Source organism: Vombatus ursinus, unplaced genomic scaffold (genome assembly GCF_900497805.2).
Source record: "Vombatus ursinus unplaced genomic scaffold, bare-nosed wombat genome assembly UNPS02014786.1, whole genome shotgun sequence".
NCBI classification, from domain to species: Eukaryota; Metazoa; Chordata; class Mammalia; order Diprotodontia; family Vombatidae; genus Vombatus; species Vombatus ursinus.
This window is the reverse complement of record NW_020954564.1, coordinates 7,298,105-7,322,665: the sequence shown is the minus strand read 5'-3', so window position 1 is coordinate 7,322,665 and position 24,561 is coordinate 7,298,105. Positions and strand designations below refer to the sequence as shown.

General features: G+C 39.4%; 1 protein-coding gene across 1 annotated transcript in view; it reads left to right on the top strand.

Moving 5' to 3' along the window:
- The window catches only part of LOC114047136 (BMP/retinoic acid-inducible neural-specific protein 1), a 168,211-nt gene that overhangs the window by 126,683 nt on the left and 16,967 nt on the right, over nucleotides 1–24,561 (top strand). Inside the window, exons 6-7 of the mRNA XM_027867891.1 lie at nucleotides 14,444–14,680; nucleotides 17,512–17,734. Of these exons, the coding sequence (XP_027723692.1) occupies nucleotides 14,444–14,680; nucleotides 17,512–17,734 (460 nt within the window). The remainder of the gene's footprint in view (nucleotides 1–14,443; nucleotides 14,681–17,511; nucleotides 17,735–24,561) is intronic.

Here is a 24,561-nt window from a genome sequence, read left to right as displayed (position 1 = left end):
AGAGAGAGAGAGAGTACAAATATGTCCTTTTCCTTTTCCTTTGATGTCTTTAGGATACAGATCTAGTAGTGGTATTGGTGGGTGAAAAGGTATATACAGTTTTATAGTCCTTTGGGCACAGTTTCAAATTGTTCTGCAAAATAGTTGCCTCATTTCACAACTCCACCAACAGTGCATTAGTGTCCCAATTGTTTCACATCCCCTCCAACATTTGCCATTTTCCTTTTCTGTCCTATTAGCCGATCTGAGAGGTCTGAGGTGATACCTCAGAGTTGTTTTAATCAATAGTGATTTAGAGCATTTTTATATGACTATAGATAGCTTTGATTTTTCTTTCTGAAAATTACCTGTTCATATCCTTTGACCACTTATCAATTGGGGAATGACTCGTGTTCTCATAAATTTGAATCAGTTCTCTATTTGAGAAATGAGGCTTTTATCAGAGGAACTTTATCAGAGAAAACTTTTTTTTTTCCTTCCAGTTCCTGGTTTTCCTTCAAATCTTGGCTGTATTGGTTTTATTTGTGCAAAACCTTTTTAATTTCATGTAATCAAAATGTGAATCCTATAATCCTCTCTATCTTGTTTGGTCACAAATTCTTCCCTTATCCATAGATCTGACAGGTAAAATTTTCCATGCTCCCCAATTTGCTTCTGATATCACCTTTTATGTCTAAATCACGTACCCATTTTGATCTTATCTTGCTATAATGTGTAAAATGTTGGGCCTGCCCATTCTCACAAGTCATTTTCGAAGCCTTCAAAGCACTCCATTTTCATTTTTACTTCTCAAAATTTTTGCCTTCCTTCAAGGCATAAGCCAGGTCCCACCTTCTCTGTACAACCTTCCTGAATATCAGCTATCATTACTATCCTTTTCTTCCTCAGATTTACATGTTATTTTCTTTGTGTACTCATAGTGCTCACTCTGGGATACTGGAAACTCCTGGAGGGCAGTGGGTGGCTCTTTTTTTTTTCCTTTTTTTGCCTTTTTTTCCTCTGTGTGTAGCACAATGTTTGGTAACAGAGCAGGCAATTAAGAAGTGTTTGTTGCAACGAATTGAAGGATCCTTAGCCTGTGAATGGCGGTATGCAAAGTTCTTACATGTTAGTAAATCCATTGGACCCTCATAACTTTCCTGCAAAGGAGACGCAGCAAGAATTAATATTCCACTTTTGAATGGCGTAGGGTGTGTGGGGGAGGGAAGGGAGGGGAGGGTGTCCAGATCTATGATTTTATTGGAATAGGTAACTCCTAGTGAGGAAATTCTTTCTATCATTGAAAATTGTCACCTGGATGCACTGAGAAGTTAAGAGACTTATCCAAGGTGACACATAGGTATGTGTCAGAGGTAGAGCTTGAGCCAAAATCTTCCTATGAGGCTCTGTCCACTACTCCACATTGCTTCAGAATCCCACTTTAAGCTGAGAAGAGTAAGGGAGGGAATAGTCCTTGCCATGTGCCAGGTGCTATGCTAAACACTTTTACAAACTTAGAAGGGAGGCGCTATTATTATTATAATACCCATTTTACCTTTGAGCAAACTGAGGCAAATAGAGGTTAAATGAATTGCCCAGGGTCATACAGCTAGTAGTGTCTAAGGTCAAATTTGAACCCAGGTCTTCTGATTCCAGATGTACTCTATCCACTGTGCCACTAGCTGCCTCAGAGAAGTAACTTACCCAAGGTAAGTTAGATTTTAAAATCATAATTTCTCACACTTAGAAAGGACCTACATTAGAGGTAAGTCAGTCTAGATTCCTTTGGCATTTCTACATTTCAACTGTTTATTTTGAGTAGCAGGTAGAATATTTCAGCTAACTAGGCGCCATAGTTTTAAACTATCATAAGGGGTCATATAGCATAGTAGACTGAATGCTAGACCATATATCACAGGATCACAAAGTAGAACTGAAAGGGACCTCAGAGATAATGGAATCCAACTCCCTTATTTTATAGAAAAGGAAACCGAGGTCCTGAGAGGCCCAAGGTCACATAGGCAGTAAGTGGCAGAGACAAAATTGAAATCCAGGTACTTTCACAAGTCATATGCTCCATCCATTCTACCACACTGCCTCCTAAACTTAGATTCAGGAAGATCTGAATTTTATCCTCCTCTCTCACTTGCTGTTACCATGGGCAAGTCATTTAGCTTCTCTAAGCCTCAGTTTCCTCAGCTTTAACATGGGGAGAAAAATACTTGTGGCACTTTCCTCACAAGGCTACTGAGGCAGAAATAGATAATGAATGTAAAGTGATTCACAAGCTTTAAATGTTATGTAAATGTCATACATTTTTTAAAGTATCTGTTATTAGAAACTAGGTCATTAGAGGATCAGCTGAATGTAAGCACCATGAAGGCATGGAATGTTTTTCATTTTGTCTTTATGTCCCATAAACCTGACATGGTGCTTTACACATAGTAAGTGTGAAATAAATGCTTGTCAGATTCTGCTTCATTGGGGGAGTTGGGTGTATTTACACTACAGGGGGAAAAAGACTCAGATTTACATGAAATACTTGGTTTAAAGACATTTATTAAGCACCTAATAAAACTAGGGATACAAACCCAAAACAAAATAGTCTCTGCTTTCAAGACGCTTACATTCTAGAAAGGGAGTAGTGGTCAGGCTGTTTTGTTATGAGAAATCATAGGGGTGATGAGAGCAGCAATAAGGGGTATTTCCAGGAGCAATGACACTATTGATTTGATAACCATTCCATAAGTAAGAAGTAGAAAGGTAGTGGTGTGAGGACATGTGCAATGGCAAGGAAAATGCCAAAGAAGATGGCCAGGGTGCCAACAATTTTCCTTCTACCTTGATCCTATTGCCTGCCACCTTGTCTAGCAGATTGCCTCAACTGTTATTCCTTTTTTTTCTAATCTTCATTTTCTCAGTACTGTATTTTTTCCTACTGACCACAAATATACCAAGGTCTCCCCATCTTGTTTTTTTTTTACTAGATTACATCATCCTCACTAACTATCCTCTCTCTGTCAGCAAACCACTTGAAAAAGCCTTTTCTACTTAATATTTCAGTTTCATCTCCTACCAGTACCTTCTTAACTCCCTTCACCATGGCTTCTTGCCATTCAACTGAATTCTTATCATTAAACTGAAACTGTTCTCTTTAAAGTCACCAACCATCTTTTAATTGCCAAATCTATTGACCTTTTCTCTATCCTCATCCTCCTTGACCTCTCTGTGGCTTTCCACTCTGCCTCAGACACTTAACCTACTGTGTAACTCTGAGAAAGTCACTTAATGTCTTTCAGTTTCATGTTCATCATCTATAAAATAGCATCTACCTCTTAGGATTGTTGTGAGGATCAAATGGATCACATATGTAAAATGCTTTTGCAAAATTTACAATTCTATATACTAGACTTTGACCTCTTTTTCCTAGGTACTCTCTCTTCTTGGGATTTTAATGACAATGCTTTCTCTCTATTCTCCTCTTAGTTGACTGGACTTTCTTACTTTGCTTTGCTGATTCAACATGTCCCCTCGGCTCGCTATCCTTGGCCCTCTTCCCTTTTCTTTCTAACTTAGTGATCTCATCAGTTCCATTGGCTTCCATTATCATCCCTATTCAGATGACTTCTGGATTCTTTTTATCCAGCAAGCTAAAGCCCCTAGCTGAGACAGCTAGGTGGCACAGTGGATAGAGCTCCAGACTTGGAGTCAGGAGGACCTGATTTCAAATCTGGCCTCAGACACTTGACACTTATTAGCTGTGTGCCCCTGGGCAAGTCACTTAACCCCAACTGTCTCACCCCCCCCAAAAAAAAATCAAAAGGGCAGGTAGGTGGGGCAGTGTATACAGCACTGGCCCTGGAATCAGGATATTATATCCTGCATTCATATCTTGAGGTGCCTGTTAGATGTATTGAACTGGATGTCATCTCAATCTTAACCTATGCAAAATAGAATTATCTTTCCCATCAATCCTTCCAATCTTCTGACCTTCCCTATTGCTGTCAAGTCATCTAGGTTCACAACTTCCATTCCTCATTTTCATTCTCCAGTAAAAACCAGTTGACAATTCTTGTTGCTTTTACCTTCAGATCTCTGACATAGCTTTCTTTCCCCCTCTACACTCACTTGCTATCACTGTAGCTCAGGCCTGCATCTCCTCTCACTCCTCTCTCCAATCCATCCAATACAGCTGCCCAAGTAATTTTTCTAAAGTACGTGTTGATCATTTCATACATGCTCAGACAAATTCCAGTGGTTCCATACTGGCTCAAAAATCCAATATAAATTCCCCTGGCATTTAAAACACTTCAGAACCTGGTACCTTCCCACCTTTCTAGTTTTCTTACATATTACTCTCCTCCTAACGCTCTTCAACCCAGGTAGACTGGACAATTTGTTTTTCTGCACAGAAAATCTTCCTTCTCCCTTCTCTGTGTCTTTGAATTGTACATTCCTCATGACTGGAAGGTACTCACTCCCCAACTCTACCTCCCTGCAGACCTAATTGTCTTCCAGACTCTGTTCAAATGCCATTTTCTAAATGAAGCTTTTCCTGCTCTTTTGAAAGCTAGTGATAGATAGATAGATAGTGATAGATAGATAGTTAGATAGATAGAGATAGATAGATGAGAGAGAGATTAGATATAGATATAGAAAATAAATTAGGTACTACCATATATTCTGTTATATAGTATATGACATTAAATATTATATGTTTTCTACCCCATTAGCTTGCAAATTCTTTAAGGGCAGAGAGGGTTTCACTTTTGTCTTTGGGTCTACAGTGCTTAGCAGAGTACTTGTCACATAGGGATTTAATAAAATATTGTTGACTGAGTGGGACCAAGTAAATATAGTGAGTCACGTGACTTTCTCTACTTACTAAAGGAGAAAAGGGCAGGGACACGATCTGAGTTGTTTGTTCTTCTTCTTTAGCCCTACTAGAGCTCAGAACTCCCAAACTCAAGAACTCCACCAGCTTCAGTGTCCTGAGGTAGCAGGGGTTACACACCTGCATCACCAGATCCCGGCCTGGCCTAGGTGCTAAAACTGAGTGGATTGAGTCCTTTAGGGCATAGAATTGTCTGAAGGGATGGCAGGAGGAATAGGGATTAGTTTGGCTAGACTTTAGGAGCAATGGTGGTAGTTGTTATGGAAGAGAGCAGGTTTTGAATTTAGAGGACTTTATTTCAAATCCTAGCTCGGTTCCTTATTACCTGTGTGACCTTGGGCACTCAATTAACCTTTCTGGTCCCCAGGTTCCTCAACTGTAAAATGACTGCATTAGACTAGATGACTGACCTTGAAAGCTGCTTTCATTTATAAATCTATGGTCCTTATGATCCTAATGTTGTCACTGTAAGATAGAGAACTGGACCCGAAGTTAGGAAGACCTGAGTTTAAATCCAGCCTCAGAGATTTACTAGCTGTGTGACCCTGGGCAAGTCACTACTTAATCTGTTTGCCTCAGTTTTCTCATGTGTAAAATGGGAATAATAATAGCACCTACCTCCCAGGGTTTTTGTGAGGATCAAATGAGATAATAATTGTAAAGCATATAGCACAGTTGTCTGGTATATAGTTAGCACTATAAAAATGTTAGCTGCTATTATTATATAAAACATTTATAAATATGCCTCCCCTTCTACATTTATATGTAAATATTAAACATTTTTAATATACTTATATACTATTATAATTTCATTTATATATGGGGAGGAAAAAAAAACTCCCTGTACAAAGGTGACATAGGATGCTTTGGGAGTAGCAACTTCCCTATCCTTGGAGGTCTTTAAGCGGAGTCTGAAAAACCACTTGTCAGGGATATTAGAGAAGGGATTCCTATTTCTTCCACCTCTTACATTCTGTGGTTCTGTGATCTGGACCTTAACCAAACCCCACTTCCTACTCCCTTCACTAAGGAAGGCAAACAAGTGGTCTCATGAGATTGCAAGAGCCCTATGGCTGCCTGTCTCCCTTTCCCAGACCGTAAATGACCCGTCACGGAGACAGGCCTGAACTTCTGAATGAGATCACAGCCTTTTCGCCCTTTCTGCACAGTTTCACCCGGTGAATTATTGTCTTATTTCCATTCCACTCCAATGAGCTGTCAGCGATGGATACTGTAATTCAGCGCAACAGAAACACAAACAGATGGGTAATTGACCTGCGTGCCTTCATTACACTGGAGTTCAGTGCTGCTGTTCCAGCCATAAAGTCCTTTATCTGCCAGTCTGAAATCCCTGGGCTTTTTGTGAGGAAGGGGATCAGGCCAGGAGGCTTGCAGGCGGTTCACTCGGAGTTATTATTCCCTCTGCCTCATGCGTTTCAGAAACCGACAGAATCTGACAGGCAGAACTTACCAGGTCCAAGACAACAGCTGGGAGTCCTATAGGGCTTGACGATGTCTACAGGGGGTTGCATTCTGATACTCTAATGGGAGAGAAAAATATTTGTCTTCCATCACACAAGGACCTTTTTTTTTCCTTCTCCCTCATCTAGCGCAATTGGCCTCCCCTTGACATCAGAAGAGAGTGTGCATTTAGCTACTAATGAAATAGGTCAGAAAACAAACTATTTAGTCAAGAAAGATTTGTTGTGTCCCTTCAGGGAGTATAGCACCAGTTTAGGTGCTTAGGGGAAGTTATAGCATAGTTTTTGCCGTGCATATGGACTAAGAAGATGGGGGTTGGAATCCTGACTCTCTTCCTCATTGCTTATCTGACCTTGGGACAAGTCACTTTACCTCTGAAGGATCTAGTTTCCTCATCTGTGGAATGAAGGGATTGTATTTGATCTATAAGGGCCTATCATGGTCTAAATCCTATGATCTAAAATGGTCCCTGCCTTAAAGGTGCTTAGAGTGAACCATGGCCATTCCTGCCTCTGAACATTTTTTTCAGGCTCTTCTAAGAATGTTGGTGCTAAAAGATGAATTCGGAATCACCTAGCCCAATACCCTCATTTTACCTATGAATAAGTCAAGACCCATAGAAGGGAAGGGATTTGCCCAAGATCACACAGCTATTAAGTGACAAAAGGGATAGCCTGGAACTGAGATATTCTGATTCTATGTCTTGGGCTCAGGCGATATTCCTCAAGCATACTTTCTCACCAAGATAAATCCAAACCAAGTTTTAAGGCCAAACTAGCCTGAGGTGGGAGGTTAGGGGGACATGGGGGACTGAGCCAGTACACTCTGAGGTCAGGTCCCATCCTTGAGAGCTATGACTCAATTTTCATCTCTGACATTGCCTAATTAATTTCAAAATCTGTCAGGCCCCATCCCTTTTGTTATTTACCAAGCATTTATTAACCACTTGATGCTTGCTGTATTGGGAGAGATAAGAAAAGAAAAGGGAAGGATCTCTCTCCTAATGCAAATCTAGTTTTGAATACATGACCTATTATCAACTTCTACCTCATATCTACCGGACCCTAAGTAGCAAAGGAGGTCAGAAATTTGGGTGATATATATGTGCAAGAGTAATCTAGGAGGAAGACTACACTAAACTATTCTAGAAATGCTCGCACACTTGTGCCTGAATTCAAGTAGCTTTTGAGGAGTCAGGCAGAACATTGTATCTCAACTCATATAGGGATAACTATAACAGTGGGAAAAGACCCCATTTGACTGTAATGGAAAGAGCTTTGGACTAAGAGGTAGGAGACTTGGGACTTAGTCTCAAATGGGAACTTTAATCAAAACAGTTCCCATATCTGGTCGAGTTTGTCATTATCTAGGCAGCGGGTGGCACAGTGCATAGAGCACTGGACCCAGAGTCAGGAATATCTGAGTTCAGTTCCTCCCTCAGACACCTGTTTGTTGTATGACCCTGAACAAGTCACTTAACCACTGTCTGCCTCAGTTTCCTTATTTATAAAATGGGAATGATAATAGTACTTCCTAGGATTACTGTAGGGATCAAATGAAATAATAATGCTATATACATGCCAGTTATCATCATCATCTGTAAAGAGGGTAGGAAAGGCAATTTTTAAAATGTTCTCCCATTCTTTTAATGTTAATGGAGATAGCTCCCTTTTTGTATGGGTTTAGAGGCAGGTAGGTGGTGGAGTGCATAGACTTCTGGGTCTGGAATCAGGAAGGTCTGAGTTCAAATCTGGACTCAGACATTTAGTAGTTGTGTGGCCCTGGGCAAGTCATTTAACCCTGTTTGCCTCAGTTTCCTTATCTGTAAAATGATTCTTGTTGTTCATCCTACATTCTAGAAGAGGATCAATGATATGAGGAGGGTGATGTCTTGACTGCAAATGTATTGGATTTAAGTGAGGTAGTGAAAGTTATCAGCCTCACTCTCTCCTCTAGAGTCATCGGAGTCCAGTGGCAAGACATATGTCAGAGTGTCTGGCTGTGGCCCCAGATGCAGTGGGAGACCTTGGCCTTTTTAAGCTAAGGTTTTTCCCAGGTCTTAGTTTGTCTGAGGCAACACACATTCAGTAATTAAAGGCTAGGTAAAAATGGAGGCAAAACAAAGGGCTATAAAATTGTCCATACCCTTTGATCTAGCAATATCACTACTAGATCTGTATCCCAAAGAGATCATAAAAAAGGGAAAAGGACCCACATGTACAAAAATATTTCTAGTAACTCTTTTTGTGGTGGCAAAGAATTGGAAATTGAGGGGATACTCATCAATTGGGGAATGGCTGAACAAGTTGTGGTATATAAATGTAATGGAATACAATTATTCTGTAAGAAATAATGAGCAGGCAGATTTTAGAAAAACCTCAGAAAACTTGGCATGAATTGATGCTAAGTGAAGTGAGCAGAACCAGGAGAACACCATCCACCAAAACAGCAACACGATGTGATGATCAACTTTGATAGACTTAGCTTTTCTCAGCAGTACGATGATCTAAGACAATTCCAAAAGACTCATGATGGAAAATGATATCCACATCAAGAGAAAGAACCGATAGAGTAAAAATGCAGATAGACTCATACTATTTTCTTTCTCTCTCTTTTTTTTTCCTTTCTCATAGTTTTTCCCTTTTGGTTTTATTCTTCCTTTACAACATGACTAATGTAGAAATATGTCTGTCTAATAGGATTGTACATGTATAGCCTGTATCAGATTGCATGCAATCTTGGGGAAGAGAGAGGGGCTGGAGGGAGAAAAAAATCTGGAACTCAAAATCTTATAAAAGTGAATGTTGAAAACTATCTTTACATGTAATTGGGAAAAAATAAAAATATAATTAAGTAGAAAAGGAAAAAAAAAAGAATGGAGGCAAAAGATGTCCTAGTTTGCCTTCACAAAAGAATCAATGGGTGGTGGGGAGACCCTCAGAGTTCTTGGCCAGAACAGAAACAATTACTATTTATACTGTAAAATGAACTGGAGAAGGAAATGGCAAATCACTCCAGTATCTTTGCCAAGAAAACTCCAAATGGGGTCACAGAGAGTCAAACACAACTGAGACAGTTGGCAGCAACAACAAAAAGGTGGTGCAGCAGATAGAGTTCTGGGCTTAGAGACAGGAAGACCTGAGTTCAAATCTGACCTCAGACACTTACTAGCTGTGACCCTAAACAAGTTACTTTAAGTTTTGTTTGCCTCAGTTTCCTCAACTGCAAAATAGAGATAATAACACCATCTACCTCACAGGGATGTTGTGAGGATCAAAGCAGATAATATTTGTAAAGTACATAGCACAGTACCTAGCACATAATAGGTACTATATAAATGTTGATTCTCTTCATTTTCATTACCCTTCCCTTGGTCAAACTAGAGCGATCAGAATAGAGATGATGCTTGCTATGTCAGGGTCAGGGACAGAAGGACTAGATGGGTTTCCATATATGAAGCCCAATGATCACGATGTGAGGTAGCAAGGGAGAAAGAAGCAGAAAGTGATGGTCCTCTTTTTAATGCTCACACAACCATCATTGCCCACACAACTTGTATATTGAAGGCATCACATGTAAAATTCTAAGTAGTCTAAGAAAAAAAAAGAAAACATTCCATATGTTCAGTGTGGGTGAGTTGGTTTTGAAATGAAAATCACAATTTTTGTTAAGTCCTACCAATTGCGCAGTGGAATCTATAACCTTCACAAAAGAGCAGCCTCACTTTTATTTTTACATCCCTTGTAACTCATATGGGTACAAGATCTGGGTCCAAGTCCTAGTTTTGCCATCTACTTATTAGGTGTGTGACCTTGGGCAAGTCTCTTGCCCTCTCTGGGATTACACCCTCTCATCTGTGAAATGAGGAGAATTACCCTTGAACCACCAAACTCACAGAATTATTTTGAAGAAAGTAAACCTTAAAGCATCAGAAACATGACATGTCACTATATGCATATGAGTTATTATTCCATAAATTTGAATTATTATTACTTGCATAAGTGCATATGGAGCTATGTGTTCATGCACATGTGTAATTCCTTGGGAGCTATGTGGAACAAAATATCCCACACCAGACAGCAGCTGTATATTTACACAACAGTGATTATATGGGCCAAATCCTGCCCCAAGATATTTATGGCTCCCATTGAAATGGGGAAAGGAATGAGGCGCCAGTATATGAGGCCAGAACTGGGCTTCTTTGTTGAACACAGGTGACTGAGGGAAGCCTTTGGCCACGACTGCTTGTGAATCCCTGCTGCTAACAAAATAGTTACGTAACTTTCAACAGTTAATGACATTTTGCATAAAAGTACTTTCTAATTGCCTCTGTCTTCATTATTCTCCTTCAAAATTACCCAAGAGATCCCGCCTTAGAGACGCAGCGGCACGGACGGAATTTCCGTTTTTAAAGAGAAGCCTGTTTGTGTTACAACCGCTCATAAAAAAAGCCCCCAATGCCAAGCCTTCTCTGTCTTTTTTTCCTCCAGTTACATTAAACATAGAAGGTAATACTGCTTTTTGAATCCTTGCCAAACTAAGAGATGATTTGACGCATTTTTCAAAAAACTTGCTCTTCAAGTTCCTTTTGGGCTGAAACCAAGAATAGAAAACGTTCTCCCCACACACAGGGGATAGAGAAAATGATGAGCAAGCACATGGAAATAAAGCATTGGCATGGAAAAATAGAAAGAGCCTTGGTCTTGGAATCAGGAGACTTGAGTTGACACCCCTGCTAATGAGCCTCAATTTTACCATCTGAAAAAATGGGGAGAATAATCCTTGCATTGCCTGTTTCTTGAAGATACTTTGTGTGTGTGTGTGTGTGCGTGTGTGTGTGTATGTGTGGTGGGGTACTTTATTACCTAGAAAATGGCTATTATCATATAAAGACAGACAGAAAAGATGAGATTCTTCTGTACTATTCTGTCTGAATGGACAAACATAAAAATAATCAGTAGTTGGATGGAAAGAAGGGGGTAGGGCTGGGCTAAAAGAGTCTTAGAATTGGAGACAGTGAATGTTGGAAGCCAGAGGGAATCTTAAATCCTCTACTCAGGAAAGTTTCCTATAGGTAGTTCACTGACTAAGCTAGAGTCCAGGCACTTATTTGGTATTGTTTTATTGCTTCTCACTACTGAGTCCAAAATGCTGGGCAAAGGATGTATAATGGAGAATGTAGATCATCACAAAACTCCAAAAGGGAGAAGTAGGGAAAAAGAGGCTTTTGGGGAGAAGAAAAGGGTAAGATGAGAAGAAGAGAATCAAACCACATCTGCAGGCAGAAGTTAGCTAAGTCCTTTGAGGATTCGGTTATCCCTGGGATGTTGCTAAAGATACTAAGATTAGCAGTGACCTTTCCCCCTGGGCCATACATGGCAATTTGTTCTTACCCATCTAGTCTTCTTACCATGTATGATGAGAGGCAGAATGGCATCGAGACCAGAGTTGATTTTGAAGCCATATTGATCTAACTTCAGGTTCCGCCTCTCACACATTTTGGCCTTGTGGCCCTGACCAAGTAACTTGACTTCTTAGTACTCTGAGTAACTCTCTCCTGGTAGAGGGAGTTTCCTCATAGGTCCAATTTCTCTCCCTATACTCATCTGCATTTGGGCCTTATCCTCCTAAAAGACTGTGCTCCATGAGAGTAGAGACTATGTCTTATTAAAAGTTTGTACCTCCCCTACACTTAATGACATCATATTCATAGAATGTATGCTCATTAAGGGTTTACTGTGAATAAGTTTTCAGGAAATTGTTGGGTCATCTCCACAGGCCCATCTTTTGATGGTCAGTACTTTTTCCTTGACTTTACAGTCTTTTTACTCTATTTTCTTTACTCTCAAACACACCATGTACTGTCCTACCTCCATTCTTTTCTTTACAGTACTGCCTATGCCTGAAATGCCTTTCTTGCCTGTTTTTTTTTCACTATTTAATTACTATGCAAACTTTAAGGCCCAAATCAAATGCCGTTTTGTCCGTGAAGCCTTCTCTGACACACAGGATCAATAAAAATTGCTCCCTTTGGCAGTTTCTAAGGGGTATTTGTTTTGTATCACTCTAATGCACTTACTATACAACAGTATATATCATACAAACTGATTAGATTCCTTATCCTTCTACTAGTCTGTAAGGTCCATGAAAGCAGAGACTATGTCTTATTTAAACTTTGTATACCTCTTAATGACTGTCACAGTGATCTGAACCTAGTATATCCTTAACAAATATTTATTATTGTCACACATTTTCCAAACATACCATTCAGCAGAATATATTGGGACCTTGAGAAGCCTTGGCACTAGGAGATTCCTACTTTCTTGTCTTTGATGATGGGGGAACATATTCTCCCCTATAATTTATATTCTTGCCCAGAACTGCTCTATGCATCAAAAGGTGAGTTGCAGTAGAGGTAGAAGGAGAGAGGGCCATCACTGTGGTTATTGTGCATCTTCTTAGGCAAGATGTCTTGGAGTGCAGAAAGAATCTGTTCCAAAGTAGAACATACCTATACTGAGCAAGACTTCTTAGCAGTATTAAATATCTTCCCAGAATCAGCCTGGAAAGTGATTTTTTTTTTTCTTGATAGCTATGCCCGTGAAGTTTAAATTTGGCCTACTGGAGAATGTGCCAGACTTTAATCAGGAAGATCTAAGTTTGAATCCTGACACAGAGAATTACTAGCTGTGTTACCCTAGGATGGTTTTTTTTTGTTTAACTTCTCTCGACCTCAGTTTCCTCATGTGTAAAATGGGAGGTACCTCACAGGGTTGTGATAACTGTGAAATTTGGTAATAAATAAAAAATACTTTGTAAAAATTAAAGTGCAATATAAGTATAAGTGCCAGCTATTATCAAGTTGGAAAAAAAGGTTCAGGTCCAGGACTGATTGTTTTTTTGAGGCAATCAAGGGTAAGTGACTTGCCTAGGGCCACATAGCTAGTAAGCGTCTGAGGCTGGATTTGAACTCGTCTTACTGACTCCAGGGCCAGTGCTCTATCCCATGTGCCATCTAGCTGCCCCTAAGGCTGATTTCTTTTTTTTAACATTTTTATTTAAAGTTTTGAGTTTCAAATTCTATCCCTCTCTCCTTCCCTCCCTTCCTCCTCCCTGAGACGGTAAGCAATCAAATATAGGTTACACATTTGCAGTTATGTAAAACTTTTCCATATTAGTTATTTTGTGAAAGACTAGAATAAAAGAAAAAAAGTGAAAGAAAGTGAAAAATAGCATCCTTCAGTCTATATTTAATCAATAACACTTCTTTCTCTGGAGGGAGATAGTATGCTTCATCATTAGTCCTTTGGGATTGTCTTCGATCACTGTATTGCTGAGAACAGCTAAGTCATTCACAGTTCTTCCTTAAACAATATTGCTATTACTATGTACAATGTTCTCCTGGTTCTGTTCACTTCACTATGAATCAGTTTGTGTGAGTCTTCCCAGGTTTTTCTGAAATAATCATGCTTGTCATTTCTTATAGTACATCAGTATTCCATCACAATCAGATACTACAGCCTGTTTAGCTATTCCCCAATTGATGGGCATCCCTTTGATTTCCAATTCCTGGCCACCACAAAAAGAAGAGCTATAAATATTTTTTTCTGCAAATAGGTCCTTTTTTCCTTTTTTTTGGATGTCCAAGCCTGATTTCTTATCCAAATACCATACTAGCTAAATGTGGAGAGGCTTCTCAATAGAACATTTCCCATCAGCTGATGTGTATTTTGGCATAGCAGTTCATAAAACAATTTTAGGAAAGTGGTGGAGGAGTTGAGATTTGTGTCAATGGAGGATGTTCTCACACTAAAGAAATCATTTATCCATGAAGAAAAGGGGATAATGTAGTATATAGAGTTGGAATGAATGTGGTTGAAAAAGAGATCTCTCTAACAAGCTTGACCCTCCACAGTGCTAGAATTTTGGCCCATCCCAAGGACTTCAGTTTTAACAAACAGAAGAAACCTGGCAGCTTCACATCCCAATGGATATATTACCTTTCAAAATGGTTAATGAAATAACTTCTATTTAATGTGCCTATCTCTTCCCCTTTCTCTCTCCTTCCCTTTTTATGTTATCATGCAGGTCTTCAGATAATCTTCCCTCAGTATCTGCAAGAGAAATTTGTCCAGTCAGCCTTGAGTTACATAATGTGCAATGGAGAAGGAGAGTATGTGTGTAAGAATAGCCAGTGCCGATGTCAGTGTGCAGAGGAATTTCCACAATGCAACTGCCCAATCACTGACATCCAGATCATGGAGTACACCTTGGCCAACATGGCCAAGTCTTGGACAGAAGCCTATAAAGACCTGGAGAATTCAGGTATGGAGTCTCACAGCTGATGACCTTGTGTTCCGTGTGTGTGTGTGTGTGTGTGTGTGTGTGTGTGTGTCAGAGAGAGAGAGAGAGACAGAGACAGAGATAGAGAGAGACAGAGAGACACAGAGAGAGGGGAAGAAAGAGAGGGATGGAGGGAAGGAGGGTTGGGGAGAGACTCATTTAACAATAAAAATAAGATCTAACATGCAACAATCACCACAACAAAAATAAGCTCTAGATAAAGATAGGAAATGACCTCTAAAAATATTCCTTGGAGAGCAGGAATATTTCAGGCATATTTCCCTTATAGTCATCATTATGTCAGAGGGGTAAAGATATCTGTCCAAGGTCACACAGTAAATCCAATAGTACAGTGTGGAACTAAGATCATCTTCCTTCCTGGCAGATGTTCACCTCCAACTCTCATCCAGGACCACCCACTGTGTCCTTTTCCATGTGTTCCCTAGGTGCCTTTAAACGTTTAGAGACATACTTGCCAAATAATGGGATAGTCATTGTGAATAGTCCGAAGGCTCCCTGAGAAAGAGCAGGGTGATACTGGTACTCTCTAGGTAAAAGCACTGTTAAGATACCCATTCGATTTTGGCTTTGCATAGTCTCAGACGATTTACAAAAGGAACAAAGATAAGTCTAATGATGGGGTGGAAAACTCTTTGCTTCTATACCATGAGACCCCCACACCTGTTTGGAGAGCAAATCAAAATACACGTAAGAGTAGAAAGTGCCCTATATTACTACTCTGTTCTGTTCTGTTCTGGTGAGGGATGGAGCAAGGAGTAATTTTCTCTAACAAAGTTCTGCCTGACTTGTATTTGCATTGGTACTTGGGATGACCAATTGGAGTAACTTACATGCCCTGTCCATGGTTCTGATTATCTGCTTACCAGTATGCACCATTTTTTCCATTTATAACATTACCAGATTGTATATTCTAACATTCTATGTTCAAATATCCTTCTATCTAGGTCTAATAGCCTATGTTTTAAATAGTCTGTTTTACATTCTATAGTCTACATTCTCTCCCAATTTAGGCATCCTATCTTCTAGCTTTCTATTCTAAAGAAGTTCCTTCCACCTCTAACATTCTAAGTGTTTATGTTCGAGTATCCTAAGGCTCATTCCAGCTCTGATATTCTGATTGTATGTGCTATTGGTGATTTTACTCTAAGTTCATTTTTTTTTACAAGGTCACATTACTGAGGTAAAGCTGCTAATGATACACAGTTCCTTTAAAACTTTACAGAATTCATGAAAGAAAAGGAATTTGTAGTATAATTCATGTTATTTTTATTGTTGTTGATCCTAAACAAAAGGCATGTTTGTGGAAATAAAATGTTAGAAAGAACTCTGTCCTAATAGCTCCAAGGTCTAGTCAAAGGCTGCATGCAAAAACTGGCTGGCTTCTCTGAATCAAATTCTTGGGAAGGAAGAGAAACCACTTTGGGTAAGAAAGACAAGAAGATGAGAAGCTAAGTATTGAGCTGAATAGACCACTTAGATGACTTATGCATTGTGCCTGCTTCCCACAAGGACATTCACTCTCTAATGCCTATGTATGTATCAATTGAAAACAGCATCACCCATTAAGGAGAGAAATCCATATATGCATCTGTGGTTTGATTTTTTTTTCTTCTTCCTCTTTTCATTTTCAGCCCATAATAGCATTAACAGCTTCAACTCTGGGTAATTTCATCAGATTAATGGCCAACTACTGCTAAAGACTATCAACTCCTACCCCAGGCAGAAATGCCTTCACGTCCCTGAATGGTTAGGCTTAAGCAGGACTCAGCTAGAACATACACAGATTCACAAGCTTGTTTATGCTTACTGAAGGATTGGGTAGGGAGGCCTGCTTGCTTCTTAGAGCTGGGATTTGGAGCTCTGGACTCCTGGGTTTCGCCTCCCAATCTGCCACTAACTCTGAAGCCACAGACATGGAGAATAATTGTTCACTGCAAACAGATTAGAGGGAAAACTCTTTCTGTGCCAACAAATGGGTCAACTGCTGAATGGACTCAGAAAATTTCCATAAATAAAAATAGAGATGAAAGGGATCTGAAGAGGTCATTAGCACCATTTATTCCCTTCAGCCAGATTACTTAGGATTAATAGCAAACCTTTCTCATTCTAAAGGTCTTTAGGGATAGACAGGAATCCTACCCCTTCACTGAACCTCCCATCCCAATTTTTTTGCAGGTCTAAGACTAAGAAGATCTCATGAGCAACCCAAATATTGCTTTCATTTTAGCTCATTTACTTTAGGTGATACCATGTGGGCATTGAGAAAATTACTCAAAGCTGCCATATTCAAAGATTATTACTTTCATCCCATTGCAACCTCTTATGCAGTATAAATTATACCCAAATTCCATTAACCCTTCAACATAATAGCTGGAAAACAACACTAGCCTGGGAGTCTAGAGACTTGGGTTCAGAGTCTTCCATTAACTTGCTGTGTGAACTTGGGTAGTCACTTCTCGTCTCTGAACCTCAGTTTTCTCCTTTGCAAAATGAAGATGAACTAAATGATCTCAAACGTCCATTTGAACTCACATGGTCTGTGAGTACATAAGCAGAAAAAAAATGAAACTGTTCGTTTTATGACCCCTGCACTTTCTAGGAGATGGAGGAGAGGTCTAGAAAGTGAGAGCAGGAAAGAAGCTGGTAGGATGATTTCTATTACCAAGGAATCCTAGATTATGAAACCTTACTTGCAAGCCTACACTATTCAGTGATCATTTTTATCATGTGGCTATTTTTGGAGGGCATTTTCTGGCCTCATCCTCTGCATCTGGGCTTGTGTTTTGCAACAGATGAATTTAAATCATTCATGAAGAGGCTGCCTAATAACCATTTTCTGACCATTGGGAGCATCCACCAGCATTGGGGGAATGACTGGGATCTACAAAACCGCTACAAGTTGCTCCAGAGCTCTACTGAAGCTCAGAGACAGAAGATCCAACGCACTGCCCGGAAACTCTTTGGCCTCAGCGTCCGCTGCCGCCACAACCCAAACCACCAGCTGCCAAGAGAAAGGTGAGCTCCCCTCCTCTCCTTTCCTTTCCACCCTGTTTCCAAAGAGCTCCAGGTCTGAGAAGGGTGGGGCTTTCCATTGGAAAAAGTTCTCTCATGGGGCAGCTAGGTGGTGCAGTAGATAGAGCTCTAAGCTTGAAATTATATATATGTATATATATATATATAATATATATATATATATAATATATATATATATATAATATATATATAGTTCAAATCCAGCCTTACTCACCACCTCTATGACCCTGAGACACTTAACCTTTGTTTTCTTCAGTTTCCTATAAAATGGGATTAATAATAGTATTTATCTCCTAAGATTGTTGTGAGAATCAAATAAGATAATTGCAAAGCATTTATCACAGTGCTTGCCCCATAGTAAACACTATATAAATGTTAGCTATTATTGATATTATCAGGAACATCTAGTTAAACACCTTCACTTTATAGATAGAGGAAACTGAAGGCCATGGAGATGAAATGATTTGCCTAAGGTCACATAGAGCCGTGTAATCTATTCTATTAAAGTAACATGTGATCAGGAATCCCCTGGGAAAGACTGGCTTGTTGTGTTTAAGATTTCTGAATTTGGAGTTAGAAGACCAAGGTTGACGCCCCATCCCTGCCACTTCCTAGCCATGTGTGTGTGTGTGTTTTTTTGTTTTTTAAATGACTTCCATTCTCTGAGCCTCAGTTTTCTCATGTGTGAAGTGATGAGTTTGGGCTAGATGATGCGCATGGAACTTTCCAACCCCAAAATTTTGCAGCTCTCTGATTCTCTGATGTTGTGATTCATTAGCATCTTGAAACAGATTCACTTCATAGATTAGCTAGCTATGATCAGGGTCTGCACCAGACATTTTTGCATCATAGGAAAGGTTGGAACATTGCACAGCCACTGGAGGCTTGAAGGCTTCACTCTAGCACAAACTACTTGACTTAGCAAAAAAGAAAAAAAAAATCACTGAAGACCATGGACTGTCATATTTATTTGGCATTCAAAATGTGTTCATTTATAAAAAAAAGTTGTATTTAACAATGCCTTGAGTGGTTGTTTGCTTTGCCTAACCATAATCCTAGCTCTGTCATCCACCTTAGAGAATAAACCATAGCCACAGAAGGAACAGTATATTAAAAAAAATAAAAATAAAGCAAACTTGTTAGAGGAGAAGAAGAAAGGAAATATCATAGACTGCCAGAGCTGGAAGGGGCTTGAGAAATGCTTTAGTCTGATTTCTTCATTCTGAAGTCCATAGAGGTTATGTGACACAAGTTTGCAAAGCTAGTTAGCAGTAGGTTACAAACTTGAACCTAGTGCTGTTTTCACTACTAAACCACACTGAATCCTTTAGAGATAGGCAGTCAACAGAATAGGATGCTGCTCATGAAGGACAGGTTTCAATTGAACTCCAAGCAACTGCATGAAGCTATGGAGAGCTTCGGTTGGTGCCCAGAGGGAGGAAGAAATAATTCTTACTCAGCAATTTTTTTTTCTTTGTATGCTCATTTCTGGTTCCTGGCCCTGGCTATTTATATGGAGGCTACCTCTGGCTGGGGGCTTCTTGGGAAAGGTCAAGAGTCCTGAGGTCTTGTCTTGGCTCTGACACTAACTGGGTTTTGAAAATGGACCAGGTACTTCTGCTCTCAGAGCCTCATTTCATGTTTTCTCTTTCAAAGTCCTTTCCAGTTCTAATTTTATGCCTCTTTGTAGTTAGTTAGCACTATGAAGGAACCATTGGTAGTTAAAGCTAATGAACAGTAGATTCAGTTCCCTCTAGAGCATAGAATGGTACTAGGGAAGTGGTCGCTGATGCCACTGAGGGCCGTGCAGTGGGGCTAAGCTCTACCTTGGTGCTGGTGTTAGCTTCTTTCTGAGGACTGGCTCAAAAGATTTAATGAGCATTTCTCACTAAGGTAAGGAACCTATCTGCTATTAAGAGGTGACAGCTACAGGCGCTGACACCGGAAACCTTTCATTGGCCCTGCTGGCTGAGCAAGTTAGCATTTGCAGATGTACTGCTCTTTTTTTTTTTCCACTCACATCAATTTGATGCCCTTACTGAAGCCTGTGAGAAGTCAGGCTGGCTGGCCAGGTGCTATTCGCACCACCAAAGTGTAAGTGAATGTCTCTGGGTTTGTCGTTTAGCTCCTGAAGGTAGCTGAGCTATTTTCAGTTCATTACAAGGGTACTTTAGTATAGCAGAAAGATCATTGGTTTCAGAGTCAGGAGACCTGAGTTCTAGGCCAGGCCCTGTCACTGAATAGCTAAGTGACCTTGAACAAAACATTTTCCTTCTCTGGGCTTTAGTTTCTCCATCTGTAAAATGAGAGGGCTGAACTTCATTTAATCTAATATTTGGTAAACTTATTCTCCAACTAGGTACACAAGGAACAGAACTATGAATTGTTAGAGAAAAATTAAATTCAGTAAGTTAATTTGTTCTGTGAAATATAGACAAAGGTCAGAAGGGTTTCTATAAGGACAATTATTTGGCATTTTAAGAATTTAATCAACCCATCAATCAATGAGCATTTATGTATGAGGTACTGGCCTAGGTGCTAAGGCTGCCAAGATGAAATTTAAAAAAATCTGTAGAGACTCAAGGATGTTCCTACCACTGATATTCTTTCATTTTATTCTATACCCCCATTGAGACCTACTGTGTGCCAGGTGCTAAGATAAATGCTGGGTCTTCGGGGATAAATACAAAACAGCCCTAGCCCTCGAAGAGTTTGCATTCTCTTGGTGGAAAACACATGCACAGATAAGAAAATAGAAATTCATAGAAAACAATTATTTTTTAAAACTTTTGAGGGGAAGGGCACTGACTAGGAAGGTGATGATCAGAGAAAATTTCCTAGAGAAAGCTGTCAAACTTGAACTGAGCCATGAAGGAAGCCAGGAATTTTAGGAGCAGAAGTCAGGAGGAAGTAAATTCCAGACATGGTAGATGGCCTGTGCCAAGGCACAGAGATGGCGAGGGAAGGGGAAGGGAATATGCATTAGATGGCACCTACTAAGTGCCAGAATCTGCACTAAGTCTTTTTGACAAATATAATCTCATCTGATCCTCACAACAGTCCTGTGAAGTAGGTGCTATTATCATTTCCATTTTTCAGTTGAGGCAACTAAGGCTAACAGAGGTGATGTGACTTTTACAGTGTCATATAACTTGTAAGTTTCTGAGGCTGGATTTGAACTCAAGTCTTCCTAAATCCAGGCTCCACATTCTATCCAATACCACCTCACTGCCTCTGGGAGCTAGAATGTTTTTTTTTTTTATGAACAGCAGCAAGAAGGCCAGTTTGGTTGTACTGTAGACTAACGGATAAGACAGTGAGCAATCAGTAAGACTGGAAAGTAGATTGGAACCGGGTTATGAAGAGCTTCAAATGATAGCTAGAGGAGTTTGTATTTGATTCTAGGAGCAATAGAGAACAACTGGTGCTTTCATGAGATGAACAGATAAAGAACATGGTTGGGTCAGGCTTTAGAAAAAAAAATACTTTGGCAGCTTTTTAAATAGAAAAGACTTGAAGCAGGGACACCTATTAGGAGGCTAAGGCAATGTCCCATGTGAGAGATGAGGAGCAAACACTGGTACTAAGGTGGTACCTGTGGGAATAAAGGGGCAAGGAAAGGAACAAACATTTTAGAGCACTTAATATGTTTTAGGCACTGTGCCAAGTGGGCATTTTAAAATATTATCTTATTTGGTACTCACAATAACCCTGTAATGTAGGTACTGTTATTACCTCCATTTTACAGTTAAGGAAACTGAGGCAAACAGGTGACCTGTCTAAAGTCATCCAGTTAGTGTCTGAATCCAGATTTAAACTCAAGTCTTCCTGACTCCAGGCCTAGTACTCTATCCACTGTGCCACCTAGTTGCCCTAGAGAAAAAAGGATGATTGATAGAGATGTCATGGAGGTAAAATTGTCATGACTTGAAAGTTGATTGGATATGTGGGATGAGGGAGAATGAGGATAATTGAAGATGAAAATCTGAGCAACTGGGAAGATGATGCGACAGATGCAGTCCATCACCATGGCTCTATCTGAACCCCACCCACCTGCCCCTAGCTTATGTTCCATTAACATGATGTTTGAGAACCCACTTAACACTGCCTTCCTGAGGTAAGGCATTGGATGAAGAATTTAGATGAAGAATGTATTGTTTATGTAGAGCTTTTATTCTAGAGCTAAATGGGTCTAAGGGGTTAGAAATTTCTTCATGTTTCAAAATCAACTTTTTTTTCTCTTTCTGTATATGCATACATAATGATGTAAATATATTTATGTATGCATATAATAATAGCAGCTAACATTTATATAGTACATATTATTTGTCAAATACTGTGCTTAAGTGCTTTAAAATTATTATGTCATTTGAGCCTTGTGACAACCTTAGGAGGTAGGTGCTATTATTATCCCCATTTTTTCAGATGAGGAAACTGAGGAAAAATGAGGTTAAGTGACTTACCTAGGATCACAAAGCTAGTAAGTATCTGATGCCAAATTTGAACTCAGGTCTTCCTGACTCCAGGTTCAGCACTCTATCCACTGCACCACCTAACTGCCTCAGAAAGAAAGGAAAGAATGGTAGAAATGTTGCAAAGGTATATATTATATTATTAGTGCTAGAAAGAAGCATAAAGCAAAGACTATAGAATGACACAACTAATATGAAGCTTGAAATGTAAAATATTTATTAGAATAGATAGGTATTTTAGAACATAGAATGTTAGACCATAAAACTTAAGTATTAATACTAGAAGAAAACTTAGAAACATCTTACTCAAATGGGCTTCATTTTACCAATGAGAACTATGACCCAAAGAGGTAAAGATTTGCCCAAGGTCACACAGCCAGGACTAAAATTCAGGACTTCTAATTCTTCATCCATCTCTAATGTACTCTTCTTTGTTGCCAATTCTCCAGTGCTTTACAAGGTCAAAACAAGCCAGATGCTGTCAGCTTTCACATATATGTCCCTATTGCTCTAATTATGACACTGTTTAGATGACTTTGTCCTTTGTTTTGTTTTATGTCAAGAGCCCATCCTCTTGACAACATTGTAGGCATTAGAAAGCCATGTATGGAACTAGCAATGTTCTGATAAAAACTTCAGGTTAAGAGCGAAACCTCTTAAATGAAAGTTAACATTGAAAGAATTTCAAGTTCCTTAGTCATATGATGCCCTCCTATTGCTCCTAATTTTGTCTTTTAGAGTTACCCTGAACCAGATTGATACCTGCTCTATATGACAGCCCTTCACATGATTTAGAGACAGAATTCTTCCCATCTTCTTTTCTGGGAAAATATGTCTTGTTTATTGAAAGATTCTCAAATATCGTGACATCAAGTATCCTCAGCATCTTGACTGCCCTCCTCTGGGTGTGCTTTAGTTTGTTAATGTTGTTGTTGTTGTTTCTAAAACATTATGCCCGCAACTAGATGTCATTGAATACCACAAAGAGTTTGATCAGGCTTTTTGTAAAGAATAAAAGACAGGGCTCTGGTCTCTGGGAGTATTACTCCCCTTCCACTATTTATGAAAGTTTTGTCCTTGGCCTGAACTCATTGCAATTACATCTCTTCATTCATGCCTTGCCTAACTGGATTTTTCAAAATAGATTTTTATTGATATCTTTTGGGTTTAAATCACCAAGATATTCCCCATATTTCTCTCACTCCCCTATCCCAGAGAACCGTCTCTTATAACAACATTTTTTTAAAATAAAAAAAGAAAGAAAGAGAACTTAATATATTCTAAAAATCTGACATTATAGTCAGTGTTCCACATCCATGGACACCCTTCCTCTCCCTCCCCTCCACCTCTGTAATGGAGCAATGGAAGGGAGATATCTCCTCATATCTCTTCTTAGTCAAGGCCAAGCTTTTTCATCTTCAATTGTTTTGCTGTTCTTCTTCTTTTCATTTAAATTGAGGTAGTCATTGCAAGTGTTTTTCTGACTCTGCTTACTTTGCTTTTAATCAGATCATGTAAGTTTTTCCATTCTTCCATGTATGTGTCATGTTTATTTATTTATTTATTCATTCATTCATTCATTCATTCATTTATTTATTTTTGCTTACCTGGATTCTTGCCTCTCTTTCCTATTTTTGATTTCTGATAACAACACTCTCCTTTACTACTTATTGTCTGAGACTGCCAGTATCTGCCCACAGACTTATGTGTCCTCTGGTAAGACAATTTCCATGATTTTAGATTGCCATATATCATATTTCTTAAAGCAAGACCTACCTGTGCTCACTATAGTTTTCTGACAGTTCCCCTAATAACTCAGATTTTGATGTATATAGAGCTTTTAGGTTTGCAAAACTCCTTCCTGATTACAACCTTGTGAAGATCCTGCAAGTATTAGTATTTCCATTTTATGTATGAAGTAACTGAAGCTTTGAGAGAGAAAGTGATTTGCCCATAGTCACTTGGCTAGTAGATATTGGGTCTGGGCTATGATCAGGTTTCCTGGTCATATAGTCATATAGGTCTCCTGACTATAAGCACAGAATTCCTCCCACTACATCACAACAGCCCTCTTATCTGTTGTTGATGGGCAAACCTCTTTTATACGGCCCTTTTGAAGTCCTCTGTAACTTACCCACCTCCCCACTCCAGTAGATCCAGCTGGCCCTAACCCTCAGGCTGAATAATCTAGATGGCTATGACCTATAATTCACCCTCAGCATGTATTAAATGCTCTCATTAACTATTTTTTGCACTTCAGATGAATAACACCAAGTTTTTGTGTACAGTTCATCAGTTACATCAGCCTACACATCACTCCTCCAAGCATATGGTGTC